This window comes from Salvelinus fontinalis, chromosome 27 (genome assembly GCF_029448725.1).
Source record: "Salvelinus fontinalis isolate EN_2023a chromosome 27, ASM2944872v1, whole genome shotgun sequence".
NCBI classification, from domain to species: Eukaryota; Metazoa; Chordata; class Actinopteri; order Salmoniformes; family Salmonidae; genus Salvelinus; species Salvelinus fontinalis.
The window spans coordinates 31,630,357-31,654,367 of NC_074691.1; the positions used below are offsets into that span (position 1 = coordinate 31,630,357).

Sequence of the window (24,011 nt, forward strand, 5' to 3'; positions counted from 1 at the left end):
ATGAGTGGAGGTCGTTTGATCGCTGACCCATTACGGATACAGGCAATGAGGCAGTGATCGCTGAGATCTTGGTTGAAAACAGCAGAGGTGTATTTGGAGGGCAAGTTGGTTAGGATGATGTCTATGAGGGTACCCGTGTTTACGGAATTGGGGTGATACCTGGTAGGTTCATTGATAATTTGTGTGAGATTGAGGGCATCAAGCTTAGATTGTAGGATGGCTGGGGTGTTAAGCATGTTCCAATTTAGGTCGCCTAGCAGCACAAGCTCTGAAGATAGATGGGGGGCAATCAGTTCACATATGGTGTCCAGAGCACAGCTGGGGGCAGAGGGTGGTCTATAGCAGGCGGCAACAGTGAGAGACTTGTTTTTAGAGAGGTGGATTTTTAAAAGTAGGATAGAAATAGTATTACAGTCAATGTTTATTAACTGGACATTTGTCTGTGCATGTTCATGTCAATGACACGAACAAAAGAGTTGAATTGTTCAGCAACATGTGCAGTGAACATGGCTTTGGTGACGAAAGGTACATAATGCATTTGTCATCTCCCTAGCAGCTACTGCATGCTGTGACCTGGGCATGGATGGTGGCACACATCTTCTTCAAGCTTTCTGACTGAATACTTGTGTCTTCAGTGGTTCCAGAAGCAAGGGCCTTACCTAGGCGCAAAGCAACAGTCTCTCTTTCAGTCTCACAATCATTCTGTCAACATGTATAGTATGTAACCACTCAAATTCATACAAACTGCTACGGATGCAAATACCGACTTATCACTTTGTCCCATTCTTTAATCTTGTCAGAGATATATATTTTAGCTGAGACACCTGTACGATATACATGGATACAAATTGATTCACTCTGAACATGACTTATTTTAGATCTTTTAAATAATAAGTGTATTTGTCTGGATGTTTACATAAGTTAATACAAATTTAAAAACCAACATAACAAACATGCTATGAAAAAGTTATTGTTTTGTAATCTTTTTTAAATATATTTTTTTCTTTTTTTATACAAAACTATAGCATTTGTTCTTACCCAATATGTGGCCGTTGAAAGTCTGAGGATAGCTGGCAACAGGGTGGCAGGTCTGTTGATGACAGGTCTGTTGAGCTCCATAGCCCAGCAGACTCACCTAGACAAAAGGGGGATGAACACATGTTAGTTTTGATAAAAGTCAAGGGGGAGAGAGCATGAGTTGGAGTGAGTACAGTAAATCCAAGCCAACCATTTACCCTTGATAATATGCTAGCATCACACAAGCAGACTGCCATAGTGAAGGAGGTTTACACAGTGCATCAACCATACTACTATGAGTGGAGCTTACTTCTCTGTGCTCTGGAGAGATCGCAGGTAGTTGGTTAGAAGGCTCTGGAGATCCTTGGACCAGTCTGTTTCTGTAGCACCTGGAGAGACGGATAGAGGTAGTGAGTGTGCTTTAAAGAGAGCCCTCACCCCTGACCTACCCCTGGCCCAGGGCTTCCTGCCCAAACCTCTAATCGCAGTCTCTCTAATAGGGAGTTACCCCAGGAGTAGACTGTTGTATGGCGCATAGGGCTTATCCACTTCTTCTAAGTATAATATTAGCTCTTGAAATGGTATAATGCATTGAAAAGAAAAAATAATATCATGACATACAGTGCTCCATGTTCCTGCTGATAGCAAGCCTCAACCTGGATACATGATTCATGCCTGTAAATGACAAGACTGGTCAGCACTAGTTACCACAGCCACAACGTTATACATCGTAATTCTACAACTTATCTTCTTAAAATCGGATTTAAACCTAATCCTAACCACACTGATAACGTTAAATTAAGACCAAAAAGCAAATGTTTGTTTTCAACTATTTTTACGATTTGGCTTTTGACTTTGTGGATGTAGTAACTAGTGGAAACCCAACAGAGTAATACAAATATACGTACCATGTTGTGATAATGCTTACGACAAATTGCATGGCATCACGTACAGTATCATTTCACTAACACTTGCAATCTCGATTTATTCCATTATGACATCAACATGCTCCTTATTTGACTATAGTTAACGTTAGCTTCTAGCTTAGCCAGATGCAGCCTGAGGCCGGGCACATTTTGGAACCAAAATGATTAAAATAAGGTGATACGCCTGGGTAGCTAGTAAGCTAGCTAAATGACAACCCTATTAATTTCAGAAGTATTGACTCAAACGCTTAATTCAGAAAGTAGGCTTCACCTACATCTGTAGGCACTAGCTCGCTAGCTAACTAGCGTGATCTAGCTAACGGGAGCAAACATGCATTGTTTCTGACATGCCACGATCCTGTTTACATCTGACAGATATTTAGCTACTGTAGCTAGCTAGATAATAATGGTTTATGGGAATTGCAGTTAGTTAATTATGTAGCTAACTAGCTAAGTGTAGTGTAAAACGCTGGCTAACTGTGTTTTACACTTAGCTAGCTAACCAACTAGCAGTTATCAAAGACACTCTGTAACGTACCATACATTTCTGACCAATTAGACATTACTTTAGGCAACATCTACCGACTCCTTCTTGCTTACTCCGGTCCATAACGTTGAGTCTTTTAGGTTCAAAACGTTATGGCTGTAGTCTAAAGAAACCCACTAGCACACAGCCATCTGTTGCAGTCATTGGCTCAGTGTTCCAAAACTAAGGACAGTATTATATTTAATATTTTTATGGTGCGTTTGCAGCCAGAAGTATATTGTCAATTATATCTCCAATTTACAGCCTAGGATTGAAAAAAAGTGACCTTTTAGATTCATACATATGCACTACTCATTATTGTTTGTTTAAAAAAAAAAAAGTGAAACATGGCCTTTAAAATTTTGGCACTGTGTCATATTGTGATTTAAAGGTGACATGGTTTCTCGTCTTGATTTAAAGGTGGTGTCACCTCGTGATTGTAAGGTGGCATGGTGAACTGCCATGATTTAAAGGTGGGAAAGTAAACTGTCAAAGCTCTCTCTCTCAATTAAATTAAATTCAAGGGGCTTTATTGGCATTGGAAACATATGTTAACATTGCCAAAGCAAGTGAAGTAGATAATATAAAAAAGTGAAATAAACAATAAAAATGAACAGTAAACATTACACTCACATAAGTTCCAAAAGAATAAAGACATTACAAATGTTGTATAATGTATCTCTCTCTCTACCCCCTGCCTAACCAGAACCCCCAAGACTGCAGTAAGGCCAGGAAGCTGGTGTGTAACATCAACAAGGGCTGTGGCTACGGCTGTCAGCTGCACCATGTGGTCTACTGTTTCATGATCGCATACGGCACACAGCGCACCCTCATCCTGGAGTCCCACAACTGGCGCTACGCCACAGGCGGCTGGGAGACCGTCTTCCACCCTGTCAGCAACTCCTGTACTGACCGTACCGGGGTGTCTACAGGGCACTGGTCAGGTAGGCACGGTGAGCACGGTCTGGTGAGTTATGTATTTAGAGAGCTGGGCCCTGTTCTATATCTATGGTTGGGCCATTGAGGTTTCTACATTATGATGCATTTACATGACACTAAAACATTCTATGGCAGCCATGTTAGCGCCCCATTAATATTACATCACGAATATTTAAATAATGCTTTGTAACTGAATTTTTTGAATTAGAACAATATTCACAATTCTAAAAGTTTGCCCTACTCTCTTAATACATGGCTTTGGTGACCACTATCTATACCTCCTTGACCAGGCCTGGGCAATTCCAGTCCTCGGGGGCCTGATTGGTGTCCACTTTCCCCCATCCCCAGCAAACACACTTGATTTAAACTAATTGCATTTTTAACTGAAAATCATGATTAGTTGATTATTTTTTTATTTAACCTTTATTTAACCAGGTAGGCTAGTTGAGAACAAGTTCTCATTTGCAACTGCGACCTGGCCAAGATAAAGCATAGCAGTGTGAACAGACAACAACACAGAGTTACACATGGAGTAAACAATAAACAAGTCAATAACATAGTAGGGGGAAAAAAGAAGAAAAAAAGATAATCTATATACAGTGTGTGCAAAAGGCATGAGGAGGTAGGCAATAAATAGGCCATAGGAGCGAAGAATTACAATTTAGCAGATTAACACTGGGGTGATAAATCATCAGATGATCATGTGCAAATAGAGATACTGGTGTGCAAAAGAGCAGAAAAGTAAATAAATGAAAACAGTATGGGGATGAGGTAAGTAAATTGGGTGGGCTATATACCGATGCACTATGTACAGCTGCAGCGATCGGTTAGCTGCTCAGATAGCAGATGTTTAAAGTTGTTGAGGGAGATAAAAGTCTCCAACTTCAGAGATTTTTGCAATTCGTTCCAGTCGCAGGCAGGAGTCAGGAGTGTCAGCTGGGGCTGGGGCAAAAGTGTGACACCAATCAGGCCCCTGAGGACTGGAGTTTCCCAGGCCTGTCCTAGACAGTGATCCTTACATCCATTGTCTTATGTCAGTTAGCACATCGATTCTGCCTGAACTGATCTGTCTCGTATTTTGCAAAGGGTCATGGGATAGATCAAAAGTAATCTGGTACCATGGGCTGCCGAAACATTAAAATATATTACCTACAGTAGGTAACATCATCTGCTGAACCACATTTCTGCCTCAAAACTGTCTGATTCATCTAAGCTAAAATAATAAATATGTCAATAATGTTTAGGTTTTTTTGGTGAGGAAGTCGCCCCATTTTACACCTAGCTAAAGATTGTTGTGCTTCAATGAGCAGTATTGCTTAAGTTACGGGTACAAAAGCTATCATGGATTTGTCCAACAGTTGAGCCAGTCACTGAAATCATATTTGACTGAAACAATGCTGCTAACAAACCATCTACCTACGTAGTGCTGCACACACAATGTTGAATCTTCCAACAAAAGCTAGCTAGCAAGCTACTGTAGCTAGTAGTGCTAATGCTTACATATATTATGAGTTTTCATGAAGCAGCTGTTGTTCTGCCACGAGTCATTGCAGTAGCCTCCCGAATCACCTACTGCGCTCAGCTGACTCAACAATACGATCGCAGAGAAACATGCTGATCTACGGACTGATTTCTGAAGAAAAATGATATGTTTTATTGTCACATACACCGGATAGTTGCAGTGAAATGTGTGGTTTTACATGTTCAGCCATAGTAGTACGGCATCCCTGGAGCAAATAAGGGTTAAGTGCCTTGGACAGTCCGTTTCTCTGAACTTCAGGGTCATTTAAACTGGCTAAGCAAGCTTTTATGTTAGTGAAATCAGAGCTACATAACTAGCAGCTACACAGCTGATTGGGTCACTGCACTGGCAAACAACGTCCTTAAAACAGAATTTGTGCAGGAGATAGCTTTCTAATGTTAGTTTTTTATTGAAAACTATTAAATCACTGTCACAACATTTGTAACAATTTAGCTAGCTAGTTTGTAATAATTTAGCTAGCTAGTTTGTAATAACTTAATGTAGTGATATCAAAAATTAGGAACTATGTTTCCATTTTTTGAATAGTGGATGCTCAATATTCAAATTTGAATGTGAGTTCCACGTTCACAAGACAGATCTGTTGAGGGACGAGAGTCACGGAGGGGTGAAGCCATCTGACGTGAGACAATGTTGCTGTTTTAGTCATATGCACGGCAAAACCTGACAGTTTCTCCCACACACTGAACGCTCCATCCAACCAAACATTGATCGCTCCACCCCAACCAAACATTGACCACTGCTGACCGGTCCATTTAGATAGCTAGTTTGTAGACATGGTCCCAGCACCAGGGAAGTGATAGGGGTTCAGACTGGTTGTCAAGACATTTAGTGTAGCAAGCAATATTCTGTTTCATACATTTATTCTAGGCTAGCTATTTTTTTTTCCTTTATTACTCTTCAGCTTCCTTGTCCCCCCCACCTCCACCGCACACACATACTGTACATACACGCATACACCCCTCTGCCTCTGGCTGCAACTATCTTAGGCTTTCTTTTCCTATTTCTCTTGCTGTTCCCGTCTTCTTTTCCATCTTGCATGCCCTAATGCATAGCCTCCTTGCCTTCCTACCGATTGCCCCTGCTTGCTCTTTGTGTAGTGAGTTCATTTCACTGGTTCACCGCTCATCTGACCTGGACCCATTAGGGGCTGAGGCACCAATAGAAAGATTCTGGGTGAAATCTCATCTCCCTTTCTGCCTCAAACTGTGAATTAGCTAGAAGTTCAGTAAAAATGTTAAGTTGTTGCAGCATCAATTTGCAGATTGCAGAGGTTGAGTTAAAATGTGGACTCTTTGTGTCCTCATTAGGAAGCTCTGGGAGGGGAGGGAGTGCTTAACTGTGCAATTGTGGCAAGATGTGTAGGCGTCCAACCCCCCCAGTCCCCCCTCTCCGTCCTGCAAAACCTGCCAATGATGTAATAAGCAAAGAGAAAGAGCCTGGGAAAAATGTTTCTGTTGAATATTTAACGCTTTTGACAATTTATATTGAGCTCATGTTCCATAGTGTACACATGCCCTGAGCCCTGCCTTTTCCATTTTTCTTTATTATGATTTTATTCCATTTACTCTTTTTTTGAATGGGCATTTTTTTACGAGTAATTATACCATTTGTTTGAAAATCAGTGGCGTGTATTCATGGATGCCAAGGGAAGCCAGTCTTCCACCCCAAATTCCCCCCCCAAACAAATAAAACATATACAATAATCAATTTAGTCTCTCTGTGTTTCATAATTTTTCTTCAATTCGCAAGAGGCTGAATGTATCTCACCGGAGAATTATCCAAGCGACCGAAACAGCGCCCCTTTGTCTCTGTATGTGTCGGCCATCTATCTGATGCTATCTGGTCCCAAAGAGTATGACATTGTTGTCGCCCGTACCATTGAATGCAAGGGAAGCTAGTGAGAATTGGCCTCCCTTCATAAAAAAAAGTTTAAAATAAAAGCCAATCAGCATTGAGCTAAACTGAGTGAGCTCAACTGTGAATGGTCCTGGCACACCCCAAAAAAAGTGTCAAGGGAAGCCAGTTTGGAATTGGCATCACTCCAATCAAATCGCATCGAAAGCATACGTCATTGACAGAAACAACTTGAATTGTTGCATCTCGTTGTGTTGTTGTCCTCCAGTGGTTAGCTAGCTAGCTAAAATTGGCCCTTTTCTAAATTAGCCATGGATGGAGATAGGGATCTGGACTTGTGGTTTCATTTAATTCTCCGTACTGGCCAATGATTACAACGGTGATTCTGATCCAACCATTAATTAATACATTGTGCCTCTGGCCTGAGAGGATGGACGTTCAATGTGTAGTTAGATGTAGAAGGCTAATGTTAACTAGCTAACGTTGCCCATGAAAGGAAGTTAGGCTAGCAAGCAAGCATTTTGAGCTAGATAGCCTATGACAACAACAAATAAAAGTGTGTACTGTATGACAGAGTGAAAGACTGTTTCGTAAACATGTAAGAGAGGAGGATGGCATTGGTGTTTCTTTACAAGTAGGGTGAGTCAACATGTTTTTTCTACTTGCACGAACACACACACACACACACACACACACACACACACACACACACACACACACACACACACACACACACACACACACACACACACACACACACACACACACACACACACACAGAGAGAAATCTGAAACATGGACGGCCACATCATATTTAGCTTACGTTGATTGGACTAAATTGTTTTTGGTATCTTTTAGTTGTCAGTGTATTAGACTAAGCATACCGTAGGTGATTTGATGATGTTGAAAAGTTGCTAATAGTGGAGGTAGCTCCTGTTTTCTTTGCGACTTGCGGTAACTCTCTGTGGTTCTAAATCAATAGTCGTTTAGTGTTCCGAAAATATCGGAGACATTAACTTGCTTGACCCTGCTGTAGGTCATGTAACTGTTACATGCAATATGCTTTGTGAACTTCACCGGACAGAGGTTGTTTTGTGATAAAACAAAGGTGTGGTTGAACATATTCTGCCACTGTGTCCTCTTATTGTCTCTGCCTTTAGGCCTAAATAACACAGTGTCAAGGTATATGAATCAAACAACGCAATTATCACAACACTTAGTTTGTAATATGGCACTTTTTTTGCATCCCCAGTGATTTTACCCACACACCGCTACTGTTGACAATGGCTTATGAAGCTGTGTGTTGTTGTATTAGTCTCACTGGAATGGAAGGAGTCACTGTTGTTGTATTAGTCTCACTGGAATGGAAGGAGTCACTGTTGTTGTATTAGTCTCACTGGAATGGAAGGAGTCACTGTAGTTGTATTAGTCTCACTGGAATGGAAGGAGTCACTGTTGTCGTATTAGTCTCACTGGAATGGAAGGAGTCACTGTTGTTGTATTAGTCTCACTGGAATGGAAGGAGTCACTGTTGTTGTATTAGTCTCACTGGAATGGAAGGAGTCACTGTAGTTGTATTAGTCTCACTGGAATGGAAGGGGTCACTGTTGTTGTATTAGTCTCACTGGAATGGAAGGAGTCACTGTAGTTGTTTTAGTCTCACTGGAATGGAAGGAGTCACTGTAGTTGTATTAGTCTCACTGGAATGGAAGGAGTCACTGTAGTTGTTTTAGTCTCACTGGAATGGAAGGAGTCACTGTAGTTGTATTAGTCTCACTGGAATGGAAGGAATCACTGTAGTTGTACTAGTCTCACTGGAATGGAAGGAGTCACTGTTGTTGTATTAGTCTCAGTGGAATGGAAGGAGTCACTGTAGTTGTATTAGTCTCACTGGAATGGAAGGAGTCACTGTAGTTGTATTAGTCTCACTGGAATGGAAGGAGTCACTGTAGTTGTTTTAGTCTCACTGGAATGGAAGGAGTCACTGTAGTTGTATTAGTCTCACTGGAATGGAAGGAGTCACTGTAGTTGTACTAGTCTCACTGGAATGGAAGGAGTCACTGTTGTTGTATTAGTCTCAGTGGAATGGAAGGAGTCACTGTAGTTGTATTAGTCTCACTAGAATGGAAGGAGTCACTGTTGTTGTATTAGTCTCACTGGAATGGAAGGAGTCACTGTTGTCGTATTAGTCTCACTGGAATGGAAGGAGTCACTGTTGTTGCAACTTCATAGAATCCAGTGGTGGTAGTCTCAGTTTATTTTAGAAACTGTAAAAACAATTTTCTCTGGTTTGAGACTGGATGTCTGCCAAACATATCCCTTCTGGGAGATGATATTAGACCCAAAAAAGATTGTGTGTGTGTACGCGCCCGTGCGTGTGTGTGTGTGTACCTCCACTTCCGTGTGTGTCTACACATACACGCGCGTGTATGTGCCCTTGCCACTCCTTTATGTACTGAGGCTTAACACCCAGTCTCCCAGGTGGAAAGGCTATAAGGAGCGCAGAGAGGATGACCTTCCTAGTCAGCCCAACTCAACCTTCCTCTCTGCCCACTGTGCCCAGGGCCCATCTAGAGGCTACCTTCTTGGAGCAGCTGGTGCCAGCCCCTGTACCATGGATGTGGATGGGCTCACCTTGGCATTTAAAGAAGGACAGCCAAAGAGCAACTGTCACTCAGGAGGGAGTAGGGATAAAGACAGAGGTAGAGAAAGACAGAGAGAGGAGAAAGATCAAGGTAACGAATGAGTGTGTCAGACAGAAATATTGAAAGAGGGAGGAGGAAGAAAGAGAAACACAGAGAGAATATTGTGGAGATAGAAACAAAAAAGATTTGGAGACAGTTTGAAAGAGAAACAGAGCGAAAGAAAGAGTTTTATAGAACTTCAACAGACAAAAAGGGACAGAGAAAGAGGACAACGGCAAGAGGATTGTTGTTTTGAATGGACATGACTTTCTCCTTCCTTCACTCTATCTATTTGGCTGGCTTCAATTCAATTCTGTACCCTTTTCCCCCAGTGTGCACTTGTTCACTGTAACCTATTGGATGGTATAGATCCAGTGGATTATTTTGATTTCAATAACGATTTAATTTATGAATAAAGAAAACATATAATTGGCACATTTTTCAATATATTGTTTCACAGTCTCTGCTAGTATTAAAGTTATGGCCCATTTTACTTAGAGGAATTTGCATAGTAGGCAATGTAACCAATCACAGCCCTCCTTTTACTTGTACCGGCAAGATGGCACCAACAGACATGGCAGCTCTGCTTCTAGCTCCTAAGAAACTTTGCAGTATTTCGTTTTTTTGTGTGTTATTTCTTACATTATTAGCCCAGAATGTTTTTTGTGTCATTACATACAGACGGAAATAACTTTTGGATATCAGAGCGGTGGTAACTCACCAGCATTATGACCAGGAATACGTCTTTCCTGAATTGGATCCTTTGTTCATACCCCTAAGGGCAATTGAACTTATCCCAGAGGCTGCTCCAAGACGCCGCCTGCGGAGACAAGGTTTTCGGAGTGGACTTCTAGTCCGACTCAGGAGGCGGGCACACCATCCACCGCTTCTGAGTATATTACACTCTAATGTTCAGTCTCTGGACAATAAAGTAGACGAGCCCAGGGTGAGGATCTCCTTCCAGTGAGACATCAGGGACTGTAACATACTCTGTTTCACGAAATCATGGATCTCTCGGGATATCCTTTCCCTGTCCATCCATCCAGCTGGATTCTCAGTTCATCATGCAGACAGGAATAAAGAAGTCTCCGGAAAGAAGAAAGGCGGGGGTGTATATTACATGATAAACTACTCATGGTGTGATTGTGATAACATACAGAAACTCAAGTCCTTTTGTTCTTCAGTTATAGTCACAGCCGTGTATATTCGCCCTCAAGCAGATACCACGACGGCATCAACGAACTACACTGGACTTTATGCAAACTCGAAACCACATATCCTGAGGCCACATTTATTGTAGCTGGGGATTTTAACTAAGCAATCATGAGGAAAACGCTACCGAAGTTCTATTAACACATATATTTCTTCCTATGGGCAGAAACTCAAACAGGAAGTACCCGTGCTAAGGTATATTTAATTCTAGTCTTACCAATTGGAATCCATGCTTCAAGATTGTTTTGAAAATGTTCCGGGTAGCCTCTGAGAATAACATTGACGTTTATACGGAAATAGTGACTGAATTCATCAGGAAATGTATAGAGGTATTGTTCCCATGGTGACTATTAAAACCTACCCAAATGAGAAAGTGTATAAACTGAAAGCACGGACCACCGCATTTAACAGTGGCAAGGTGACTGGGAATATGGTCGATGGCAATCAAAAAGGCAAAACGTCAATACAACGACAAAGTGGAGTTGCAATTCAACAACTCAGACACGAGACGTACGTGGCAGAGTCTACAGTTACAGATTACAAAGGGAAAACCAGCCACATCGCGTACACTGATGTCTTGCTCCCAGACAAGCTGAACACCTTCTTCGCCCGCTTTGAGGACAACACAGTGCCACCGACGCGGCCCGCTCTCAAGGATTGTGGGCTCTCATTCTCCATGGCCAACGTGAGTAAGACAGTTAAGCAAATTAACCCTCGCATGGCTGCCATTACAGAAGACATCCCTAGCCGCGTCCTCAAAGCATGCGCAGACCAGCTGGCTGGAGTGTTTACGGACATATTCAATCTCTCCCTATACCAGTCTACTGTCCCCACTTGCTTCAAGATGTCCACCATTGTTCCTGTACCACCCCCAAAAAATGTAACTGAACTAAATGACTATCGCCCCATAGCACTCACTTCTGTCATCATGAATTGTTGGAGAGGCTAGTTAAGGATCATATCACCTCTACCTTACCTGACACCCTAGACCCACTTCAATTTGCTTACCGCCCCAATAGATCCACATAGATCCACTCCCTCTACTGTTTCATGAAGTCCACGGTCATCTCCTTTGTTTTGTTGACATTGAGTGTGAGGTTATTTTCCTGACACCACACTCCGAGGGCCCTTACCTCCTCCCTGTAGGACGTCTCATCGTTGATGGTAATCAAGCCTACCACTGTAGTGTCGTCTGCAAACTTGATGATTGAGTTGGAGGCGTGCATGGCCACGCAGTCATGGGTGAACAGGAAGTACAGGAGAGGGCTGAGAACGCACCCTTGTGGGGCCCCAGTGTTGAGGATCAGCGGGGTGGAGATGTTACCTACCCTCACCACCTGGGGGCGGCACGTCAGGAAGTCCAGGACCCAGTTGCACAGGGCGGGGTCGAGACCCAGGGTCTCGAGCTTAATGACGAGTTTGGAGGGTACTATGGTGTTAAATGCTGAGCTGTAGTCGATGAACAGGATTCTTATATAGGTATTCCTCTTGTCCAGATGGGTTAGGGCAGTGTGCAGTGTGATTGCGATTGCGTCGTCTGTCGACCTATTGGGGCGGTAAGCAAATTGGAGTGGGTCTAGGGTGTCAGATAGGGTGGAGGTAATATGGTCCTTGACTAGTCTCTCAAAGCACTTCATGATGACGGAAGTGAGTGCTACGGGCGGTAGTCATTTAGCTCATAGTCATTGAGCTAAATGACTACCGAGCTATGCGCTAACCTTAGCTTTCTTGGGAACAGGAACAATGGTGGCCCTCTTGAAGCATGTGGGAAGAGCTGACTGGGATAAGGATTGATTGAATATGTCCGTAACACACCAGCCAGCTGGTCTGCGCATGCTCTGAGGATGCGGCTGGGGATGCCGTCTGGGCCTGCAGCCTTGCGAGGGTTAACATGTTTAAATGGCTGCAGTGAAGGAGAGCCTGCAGGTTTTGGTAGCGGGCCATGTCAGTGGCACTGTATTGTCCTCAAAGTGAGCAAGGAAGTTGTTTAGTTTGTCTGGGAGCAAGACATCGTGGTCCGCGACAGGGCTGGCTTTTCTTTCGCTCTTCTAACTCAGGATGCTTACGAAATGGATTACAGTTTGTGAAAATCCCCCAAATCATGGTATTTTTTGTCTGGGTTTCATGAGGAATCAGAAACTCTGTCTAGCCTATGTTTACACCAATCCAATGATTGTATATTTATGAGGGTTTAAGTATAAGGCTACGTCTCAATAGTTTAGAATGGCTTCCCCCTCTCATTTCATCTCATCCTTATCTTCTCTGATCTGACAACATTAGATGAGTAGCAGTAATACAGCAGAAAGGTTATTTGGATTTCAACGCTCACCTGTTTTTAGATTTGAATAAACTAAGGAAAGGACCCAAGAGGTGGTCATTTGGGTCAAAGGAGGGTGAGTGTAGTCAATGTGGAATAGCTAGCTAGTTAGTGCTAGTTAGCTGTGTGCACTAGACCAACGTCCATTGTGCACTAGACCAACGTCCATTGTGCGCTAGACCAACGTCCATTGTGCACTAGACCAACGTCCATTGTGCGCTAGACCAACGTCCATTGTGCGCTAGACCAACGTCCATTGTGCGCTAGACTAACGTCCATTGTGCACTAGACCAACGTCCATTGTGCACTAGACCAACGTCCATTGTGCGCTAGACCAACGTCCATTGTGCGCTAGACCAACGTCCATTGTGCGCTAGACCAACGTCCATTGTGCGCTAGACCAACGTCCATTGTGCGCTAGACTAACGTCCATTGTGCGCTAGACCAACGTCCATTGTGCGCTAGACTAACGTCCATTGTGCGCTAGACCAACGTCCATTGTGCGCTAGACCAACGTCCATTGTGCACTAGACCAACGTCCATTGTGCACTAGACCAACGTCCATTGTGCACTAGACCAACGTCCATTGTGCACTAGACCAACGTCCATTGTGCACTAGACCAACGTCCATTGTGCACTAGACCAACGTCCATTGTGCACTAGACTAACGTCCATTGTGCACTAGACCAACGTCCATTGTGCACTAGACCAACGTCCATTGTGCACTAGACCAACGTCCATTGTGCACTAGACTAACGTCCATTGTGCACTAGACCAACGTCCATTGTGCACTAGACCAACGTCCATTGTGCACTAGACCAACGTCCATTGTGCACTAGACCAACGTCCATTGTGCACTAGACTAACGTCCATTGTGCACTAGACCAACGTCCATTGTGCACTAGACCAACGTCCATTGTGCACTAGACCAACGTCCATTGTGCACTAGACCAACGTCCATTGTGCACTAGACCAACGTCCATTGTGCACTAGACCAACGTCCATTGTGCTCTAGACTAACGTCCATTGTGCACTAGACCAACGTCCATTGTGCTCTAGACTAACGTCCATTGTGCACTAGACCAACGTCCATTGTGCGCTAGACTAACGTCCATTGTGCGCTAAACTAACGTCCATTGTGCGCTAAACTAACGTCCATTGTGCTCTAGACCAACGTCCATTGTGCGCTAGACTAACGTCCATTGTGCGCTAAACTAACGTCCATTGTGCGCTAGACCAACGTCCATTGTGCGCTAGACCAATGTCCATTGTGCGCTAGACCAACGTCCATTGTGCGCTAGACCAACGTCCATTGTGCAGGTGACGTCAACCCACTCTGATACATAGCAGTCTTTGTTTCTGTTGCTCTCCCATAGCTTTTGTGGAGTGACAGGTAACATTGTTGTTAGTAACAGCAGATTGATAGTTTGATGCAACCTAACTGGTATGTTACACTAGCCCAGCTCCTATTCATGCTAAATTAACAGGGGCATTACCAGTGCAGCTCAGCCTAACATTACGCTCTGGTTCTATTTTCAAGAACTTGACATGCAGCTCACAAGATCGCGAACACTTGATGAAGTGGGCTCTGCTCACGCTCTGTTCTGCACTGGCCAAAAGTTACGCATCCAGTGTAGCAGGTAGGACCGGGGGTTTTCTCCAGACCCCAGTGTAGCAGGTAAACGACTTGGCATTTTCTCCACGCCCCAGTGTAGCAGGTAAAATATCTGGGGTTTTCTCCACACCCCAGTGTAGCAGGTAAAAGACCTGTTTTTTTCCCCACGCCCCAGTGTAGCAGGTAAAAGACCGGGGGGTTTTCCACGCCCCAGTGTAGCAGGTAAAATACCTGTTTTTTTCCCCACTCCCCAGTGTAGCAGGTAAAAGACCGGGGGGTTTTCCACGCCCCAGTGTAGCAGGTAAAAGACCCGGGGGTTTTCCACGCCCCAGTGTAGCAGGTAAAAGACCTGTTTTTTCCCCCACGCCCCAGTGTAGCAGGTAAAAGACCGGGGGGTTTTCCACGCCCCAGTGTAGCAGGTAAAATACCTGTTTTTTTTCCCACGCCCCAGTGTAGCAGGTAAAAGACCGGGGGGTTTTCCACGCCCCAGTGTAGCAGGTAAAAGACCTGGGGGTTTCTCCACACCCCAGTGTAGCAGGTAAGACCGGGGGGTTTCTCCACACCCCAGTGTAGCAAGTAAAAGACCTGGGGGGTTTTCCACGCCCCAGTGCAGCAGGTAAAAGATCTGGGGTTTTCTCCACACCCCAGTGTAGCAGGTAAAAGACTTGGGGTTTTATCCACGCCCCAGTGCAGCAGGTAAAAGTTCTGGTGTTTTCTCCACACCCCAGTGGAACCGGTAAAAGACCTGGTGTTTTCTCCACACCCCAGTGGAACCGGTAAAAGACCTGGTGTTTTCTCCACACCCCAGTGGAACCGGTAAAAGACCTGGTGTTTTCTCCACACCCCAGTGGAACCGGTAAAAGACCTGGTGTTTTCTCCACACCCCAGTGGAACCGGTAAAAGACCTGGTGTTTTCTCCATACCCCAGTGGAATCGGTAAAAGACCTGGTGTTTTCTCCATGCCCCAGTGTAGAACATAAAAGACCTAGTGTTTTCTCCTAAGTAACTCTCTTCCCTCCGTCTCTCTAGGTGAGACACATGACAAGGACATCCAGGTGGTGGAGTTACCCATTGTGGACAGCCTGCAGCCCCGCCCCCCCTATCTGCCCCTGTCCATCCCTGAAGACCTAGCCCAGCGCCTCCACCGGCTCCATGGTGACCCGTCCGTGTGGTGGGTGTCTCAGTTCGTCAAGTACCTGGTCCAACCTCAGGCCTGGCTGGAGAAGGAGATCCTGGATACCACAGCCAAGCTGGGTTTCAGGCATCCCATCATAGGGTACATACTCTTTTTTGTGTCTGTCTCTTGTGATTTTCAGTTTCCGTTGTTCTCTCTCTCTCTCTGTCTCTGTCTCTGTCTATGTCTCTGTCTCTCTCTCTTTGTCTGTGCCTTTCTGTTGAAGTGTAAAAAACTCTTTCTATATCTTTCTTTTTCTTTCTCTTTCAAACTGTCTCCAAATCTCCACAATACACTCTCTGTTTCTCTCTCTTCCTCCTCCCTCTTTCAATATTCTTTCTGACATACTCATTCGAAGATCAACCCCTGGCAGGTCTGTCTTCTTCTAAAACGAGCCATTCACCGTGTTTGAGTAGATCATTAGAGAATAGCCATCCAGCCCAGTCCATTCTAGCCTGGGAGACAGTCTCTAACCCAACTCAGGAAAGTGAGGGGGGCTTCAAAGGGGGAGGGAGTGTATGAGGTGTCTCTGAGGTAACGAGATGGCGCTCCACGCTCCTGTGAAGAGCAAAGCTCTTTTGAAGGGCAAGCCACAGCTCCAGCCACGGACCCAGACCCAGCCACAACCCCAGAGCTAGCCACAGACTCAGCCAAAGCCCAAGCCCCAGCCACAGCTCCAGCCACAGCCACAGCCATATAGGACGTGGTGGAAGAGGATGGAGGGATGGTGGGATTCACTACTCGAATGCTGCTTGACGCTAAGCACCCCAGCACAGCCGTTTTGTCTGCCAATGAACAGGCAGCGGGATAAAGGGAGAGAAAGGGAGACAACAAACAAAATAGGAGGAGAGATGAAAGGAGAGACAAAGCGGGAGAAATAGAGAGAGACATGGGAAGAGGGAAGAGAAGCGGAGGAGAGACGGAAACCATGGCAGAGAGATGAAATTTGGGGAAGCGGAGAATGGAGAGACTCACAGTCAAGAGTCCCATCACATCAGAGAGAGAGAGATGGAAAGAGGGAGAAGGGGGGTAGAGATGAAGAGAGGGATAGACTGAAAGAAAGATGAAGAGAATCCCTCTGTACCCCTCCCCTTACCCCTCTCAATCCCTCGTTCCCATTTTTCTCTCTGATCCAGGAGTGTGTACAGATTTAATTTGCAGGGTAAATAAAGGTGTTTGTAGCTCCAGTGAGCATCCTGAGGACTAGGCTGAATGATCTTAGGACAGTTCTGGTAATTGGGCTCACTGTGTTTTTTTATCTAGTTCTCTCGCTTTCCCTTTCTCTCTCTCTCTCTCTCTCTCATTCCCTCTCGCTCTCTTGCACGCCAGTTCACCCGATCTCTCCCTTTCTCTCTCTCTCATTCCCTTTGTCTCTACCTCTCTCTTTTCTGAACCATAGATAGATGTGTTGTGTAATGAGGGATTAAACAAAGAAAGCACTCAGTTTCACAAACACATGCAGCACTGCTCTCTATTCTTCTGTTTGCTTCTTTCTCGTTCAAACCCCCTCTATTTTTACCTTTCTTTTTCACTCATTACTCCTACATTGAGTACTCTTTCTTTCTATCTTTCTTCTTTCATTCTTTCTTTCAATCTGTTTTCTTTTAAAATTTTCTTTCTTTCTTTTCTCTGTCTCTCTCTCTCTGATTATCGGCAAGACTGGCAAGGGCACATTGATGCTGCCTAAATAATTACAGGGGTAGCTGATAGTGAACGTATTGATTGAAAGTGTTGCTCTCCCTCCCTCTGACCCTCTCTCTCCCGCTCTCTGACCCTCTCTCTCCCTCTCGTCTCTCTCCAATCCTCTCCCCATCTCCCTCCTTCCCTCTCCCCCTCTCTCTCCCTCCCATCTCTCTCCCCCTCTCTCCCTCCCGCTCCCCCTCTCTTTCCCTTTTTCTCCCTCCCTCTCTCTCTCCCTCCCTCTCCCCCTCTCTCTCCCCCTCTCACCCTCTCTCTTCCCCTCTCTCTCTCCTTCCCTCTGACCCTTTCTCTCCAACCCCTTTCCCCCTCTCTCTCCCTCCCATCTCTCTCCAATCCTTTCCCCCTCTCTCTCCCTCCCATCTCTCTTCCTCCTTCTCTCCCTCTCCCCCTCCCTTTCCCCTTCTCTCTCCCTCCCTCTCTGTAGGGTTCATGTTCGGCGGACGGATAAGGTGGGGACGGAAGCAGCATTCCACCCTATAGAGGAGTATATGGTTCACGTGGAGGAACAGTTCCAACACATGGCCCGACGCGTCCACGTGGACAAGAAACGAGTCTACCTGGCAACAGATGACCCCTCACTACTGCAAGAGGCTAAGACCAAGTGAGAAACCACCAATACCCTAATAATGAATAATGAAAGGGGAGTGTGTGTGTGTGTGTGTGTGTGTGTGTGTGTGTGTGTGTGTGTGTGTGTGTGTGTGTGTGTGTGTTTACATGCATGTGTGTGTATGAGCGTGTATGAATGTATTTCTGTTTGTATGTAGAAGCCCATACAGTATGTGTAATGCTGTGTCCGTCAGGTACCTAGACTATGAGTTCATCAGTGATAACTCTATCTCGTGGTCAGCCGGTCTACACAACCGTTACACTGAGAACTCTCTGAGAGGAGTGATCCTAGATATCCACTTCCTGTCACAGACCGACTTCCTGGTCTGCACCTTCTCCTCACAGGTAGGGGTGCCATATCCGACACAACACCCTTTATGGGAATATACAGTACATTATTCACTAACCTATATTCTTACCTACCTGAATAGCCAACTCATATTGCCATTGTCATGTTAAACAAGCGCCATAGGAGATGGCAACTGTGGTGGTTAATTACTTTACAATCAAATGAGCAGAGACAAATTTATCACACAAGTGAGTTATAATTAAGCTAAATCTTTATTCACTTATTAATAAGGGAGCAGGTCAATACAACACACACATACAAAGTGAATCGATTGAGTGCTCTACAATAATGATGGCTGGTCGACGAATCACCCTCAGATGATACGTTTAGAGCCCCGAGACAAAGAATACAACACCTTTTTATAACTAAGTACATCCTCCTGAATATTCATGACAAACAACAGATGTATGGAATGGGTCACAAAGTTAAGATTTGCATGATAGATACTAATAATCCACAGCAGACATTATCTGCTGTAAAGACTGTTCTCATTGTGTAGAAACAAGGGTCTGGCCCCGAGCCATCTCTCCCTGGTACCTCATAGAACAGAAACACCAACTCATTCTCTGGAATGTGGTCTTGTTAGGTTCATCACCCAAAGCATCGTAAATCTTCTGACCGCATTAAGCCCCTAGAGGCCCATTCTCAGAAGAACACACACAGATGAGAGTGTTCTAATAACCCCCTATTCTGTTGTATAAAACAACCATTTGATGCAATTACAGTATTATAACATAATCTTGCAATTTTGCTCTCATACAACACCAACAGATCTGGGACCAGGTAACTTTTTCATCTGAATAAATCTAAACAGCCATATACACAGAATGTAAATAAGTTAACATGATTCTTCACACTTCCTGGTCTCACTTCCTGTTTCCTGCATACCTACTTCCTGTTTCCTGTAACCCTGTACCAGGTGTGCCGCGTGGCCTACGAGATCATGCAGACGCTGCACCCGGATGCCTCCTCCTTCTTTCACTCACTAGACGACATCTACTACTTCGGGGGCCAGAACGCCCACAACCAGATCGCCATCTACCCCCACCACCCCCGCAGCCCAGAGGACGTACCTCTGGAGCCCGGTGACGTCATCGGCGTGGCAGGTAACCACTGGGACGGCTACTCGAAAGGGGTCAACCGTAAAATGGGGCGCACCGGTCTCTACCCATCCTACAAAGTCAAGGAGAAGATCGAAACCGTAAAGTACCCCACGTACCCTGAGGCAGACAAGCTGCTCTCAAACTCTCAACGGAAGTGAAGAAGGAAGGGAAGGATGAAAATAAAAAGAGAGAGAGACACTCTGAATCAGTTAGACTGCACATGTTGTGAACCGAGAGAACAGTGGGAAAGGGAGAAAGAGATGGGGGTGATTAGACTGCACTGAGAGTGTGTGGGTCTGCCTGTGGGCATTTACTTGTGTGTGAGTGTGTATATCTGGATGTGAATCTGTAAGTTGCGGAATCTTGCACCTGCCACCACCCCGTCCCGGTGCACACAGATGGGTTTTGTAGAGAAATAGGAAGGAACATTGTATTTCAAACGATCCTGAAAACAATTAAAGGTCCGTAGCCGACAACACTCACTCTCCAAGGCAGACTGGGAATGGACTATCCAATCAGGGCAAGCCTTGGATCGATAAAAAAATATTTTAAAAGCCTTGGATCGATGACTGGAAAACAATTATAAATAAGAAGAATTTACTTGTTTTCATTTTTATTAAATTATTTTGGTGGTTTAAATTGTATTCTTGCCTTCTTTTGTCTCTCCTTTGTTCATTGAATGTTTCTGGTATCTTCCTCTTTCCATATTCACTCACTGCGTTCCTCCCTTCTCCTTTCGCTCCAATAGTCCTACATCTTAAAGGTCCTACATCTCCAACAGTCCTACATCTCCAACAGTCCTACATCTCCAACAGTCCTACATCTCCAACAGTCCTACATCTCCAACAGTCTTACATCTCCAACAGTCTTACATCTCCAACAGTCCTACATCTCCAACAGTCCAACATCTCCAACAGTCCTACATCTCCAACAGTCCTACATCTCCAACAGTCCTACATCTCCAACAGTCCTACATCTTGTATCCTCATGTGCAATTCATTTTATACCACCTTAATGTGCTTTTTAACATGTTTGTGTCAGGTGCTGGTGCGTTGTACTGTATATGATGTGTGTGTGAAAGATTATGAGAGATGCTGTGCGTGTTTGATCTATGGTGACTTATGATGACCTTTGAACTATGGTGACCTATGATGACCTTTGAACTATGGTGCACACAGAAGCCCTCTTCAGGCTCACCAATGGACTCCACCGAGCTAATGTCCTTTTCACATCTGTACGTCTGTTCAGTCCGTCTGTTTGTTGTTGTTGTTTTTTAGTTCTAACATTCATGTTTCAAATAAATTAGGAAAAAAAGAGATGCCTATGTTGACAATGCTATGTTATTAGAGGTTTGTAGTCGATCGTGATGAAGACCTCTATACTCAATGCTTCCATAGAGCTTCCTCTATGCTTCCACCTCTATGCTCAACCACCACCACCCCGTCAAAGAAAATCTTCTCTTAAATGTGTTATGAAGGTTGTTATGGATGATACTGCTACTCTCATGAAGGTCGTTATAATTTCTTCAATAAGAGCCTACTAATGTTAATAAAGATGGTGGATAAATGAAGATAGTTCACCCAAGCGGTTTACCATTGTAAATAATATTCAAATGTTCCTGTCTGTGTAAGTGGACGTTCTCTGCGAGAGAGGGAACCATGCTAGTCCATGCTGGTCCATGCTGGTCCATGCTGGTCTATGCTGGTCTATGCTAGTCCATGCTGGTCTATGCTGGTCTATGCTGGTCTATGCTGGTCTATGCTGGTCTATGCTAGTCCATGCTGGTCCATGCTGGTCTATGCTGGTCTATGCTGGTCTATGCTGGTCTATGCTGGTCTATGCTAGTCCATGCTGGTCAGGGTTGGTCTATGCTAGTCTATGCTGGTCCATGCTGGTCTATGCTGGTCCATGCTGGTCTATGCTGGTCTATGCTGGTCTATGCTGGTCCATGGTGGTCTATGCTGTTCTCTGCTGGTCAGTGCTGGTTGGATGCTGGTCAAGCTGCAAATGGCTAAAATGTGAATGTAATGTAAATGTATGACCACCATGGTCTAGCTGGTCAAGCTGGTCTGACCAGCATGGTGTAACTGGTTATGCTGGCCGGCAAGTATGTCTAGCTAGTCAAGCTGGTCTGACCACCATGGTCTAGCTGGTCAAGCTGGTCTGACCACCATGGTCTAGCTGGTCAAGCTGGTCTGACCACCATGGTCTAGCTGGTCAAGCTGGTCTGACCACCATGGTCTAGCTGGTCAAGCTGGTCTGACCACCATGGTCTAGCTGGTCAAGCTGGTCTGACCAGCATGGTGTAACTGGTTATGCTGGCCGACAAGTATGGTGTAACTGGTTATGCTGGCCGATAAGTATTTCTAGCTGGTCTGACCAGCATGGTCTAGCTGGTTATGCTGGCAGACCAGTATGGTTTAGCTGGTCAAGCTGGTCTGACCAGCATGGTCTAGCTGGTTATGCTGGCAGACCAGTATGGTCTAGCTGGTTATGCTGGCAGACCAGTATGGTCTAGCTGGTCAAGATGGTCTGACCAGCATGGTGTAACTGGTTATGCTGGCAGACCAGCATGGTCTAGCTGGTTATGTTGTGTTTTTGCTGGAGGCCAGCCTTCGCTGTGTTTTGGACACTGCTGACCAGCATAACCTAAATCAAAAGCAACATCAAGTCCATTATGCTGTCTTGCAAAGTGATGTTGGAATCCAGCCAGTGAACAAAACATACATTAAGGTACCATAAATTACAAAGACACTTTGGAGTAACATTACATTACTGTAAAGAAAGCACTGGTAAACCAAACATTATTTTGAAGTTATGGTAACATACTGTACTTTTTTTTTTACAGTAACTTAAAGGTAACTGGCTTGCAGTAAGTTACTGTAAAAACAAGTAAAGTTTTTTTATAGTGTATTATAAAGATTGTTAAAAGATTAGAACCATACGGCATTATGTCATTTGTACCTATGAGGGAACCCTTTTGGGTGACACGTAGAACCCTTTGAATTCTCCCTGTAGGTGAACCATTTATAATTTAATTTAGAACCCTCATGAACGACCAATGACACGTTCTACAGTTATACTTATAGGATACTTCAGAAGTACTTATGGCACACACAGTAAAAAATGACTTGTCATTTGACAGTAAGTTACTGCCTACTGAGTTGCAGTAAAAATACAGGACTTTTACAGTTGAATAAAGGTGTTATTGTTGTAAAATGACTTGTTGTTTACCTTACTTTCACTGCACTTTGAAATGTAAGTAGCTTTTGTCAATCTGTATCGCTGAATTGTATCGCTGTATCGCTGAATACAGATTGCACGAAATAAATGTAAAGGTAATTTTCTATTGAGCCAACATCCGCAGCCTTTAATGTGAATGCAGTCTACGCTAACACAGGAACATGCCTTTACATTTCAATCCCGCTGTAAAGCTGAATTTCCATGATACGGATGTAATAGAGCCCTAAGCGGGGACGATTTGCCAGCGGGGGCTCATTAGCATATTTGGGGGCATGACCTAAAATGTGTTGCATTTGTGCCAGCCTTTAGCGGTGTTGTAACAGTTTAAGTGGTTTTATTGTTATGTTGAAGGTTGAGCACCTAATTTGTCTACTCCAAAAGCAAAACAGGTGCTCAGCCTTTGACAACATAACCATCAACCACTTAAACTGATTCAACACATCCACTGACGGTTGGCACAAATACACATATATATTAGATCACGCCCACAAATAAGCTAATACACCGCACAGGTACATTGACCCATCTACATTTCAAAGCACAGTGATGATTATACCTTATATTCAAAATATTGGGTAGAAAAATTATACTTTTATACAATTATACTAGATTATCTTCACATGTACCCTATAGAGAACCAACCAGTACCATGTGAACCTTTGACGTTTTTGTACTTTAGGGAACAACACTTTTCCCTAATTATGAGAGTATGTGGATACACTGCATTCGGAAAGTATTCAGACCCCTTGACTTTTCAAAATTGACGTTACATTACAGCCTTATCCTAAAATGTGTTAAATGTTTGTTTTTCCTCATCGATCTACACACTATGCCACATAAGGATCTCTCTGTACTTTGCTTCGTTCATCTTTCCCTTGATCCTGACTAGTCTCCCAGTCCCTGCAGCTGAAAAACATCCCCACAGCATGATGCTGCCACCACCATGCTTCACCGTAGAGATGGTGCCAGGTTTCCTCCAGACGTGACGCTTGGCATTCAGGCCTAAGAGTTCAATCTTGGTTTCATCAGACCAGATAATCTTGTTTCTCATGGTCTGAGTCCTTTAACTGCCTTTTGGCAAACTCCAAGTGGGCTGTCATGTGCCTTTTAATGAGGAGTGGCTTCCGTCTGACCACTCTACCATAAAGGACTGATTGGTGGAGTTCTGCAGAGATGGTTCCCCTTTCTCCACCGAGGAACTC

The 24,011-nt window shown here is 44.3% G+C and overlaps 1 protein-coding gene across 3 annotated transcripts in view; it reads left to right on the top strand.

Moving 5' to 3' along the window:
- Window positions 1–22,785, top strand: part of LOC129825459 (alpha-(1,6)-fucosyltransferase-like) — a 199,194-nt gene extending 176,409 nt beyond the window's left edge. For 2 of the 3 annotated variants that reach the window (XM_055885570.1, XM_055885572.1), the window contains 5 exons: window positions 3,176–3,422; window positions 15,663–15,909; window positions 17,933–18,109; window positions 18,309–18,459; window positions 19,383–22,785. In XM_055885570.1, the coding sequence (XP_055741545.1) occupies window positions 3,176–3,422; window positions 15,663–15,909; window positions 17,933–18,109; window positions 18,309–18,459; window positions 19,383–19,724 (1,164 nt within the window). In that variant the 3' untranslated portion in view covers window positions 19,725–22,785. The remainder of the gene's footprint in view (window positions 1–3,175; window positions 3,423–15,662; window positions 15,910–17,932; window positions 18,110–18,308; window positions 18,460–19,382) is intronic. The other variant, XM_055885571.1, reaches the window with a different exon arrangement.
- Window positions 22,786–24,011: the final 1,226 nt, after the last annotated feature.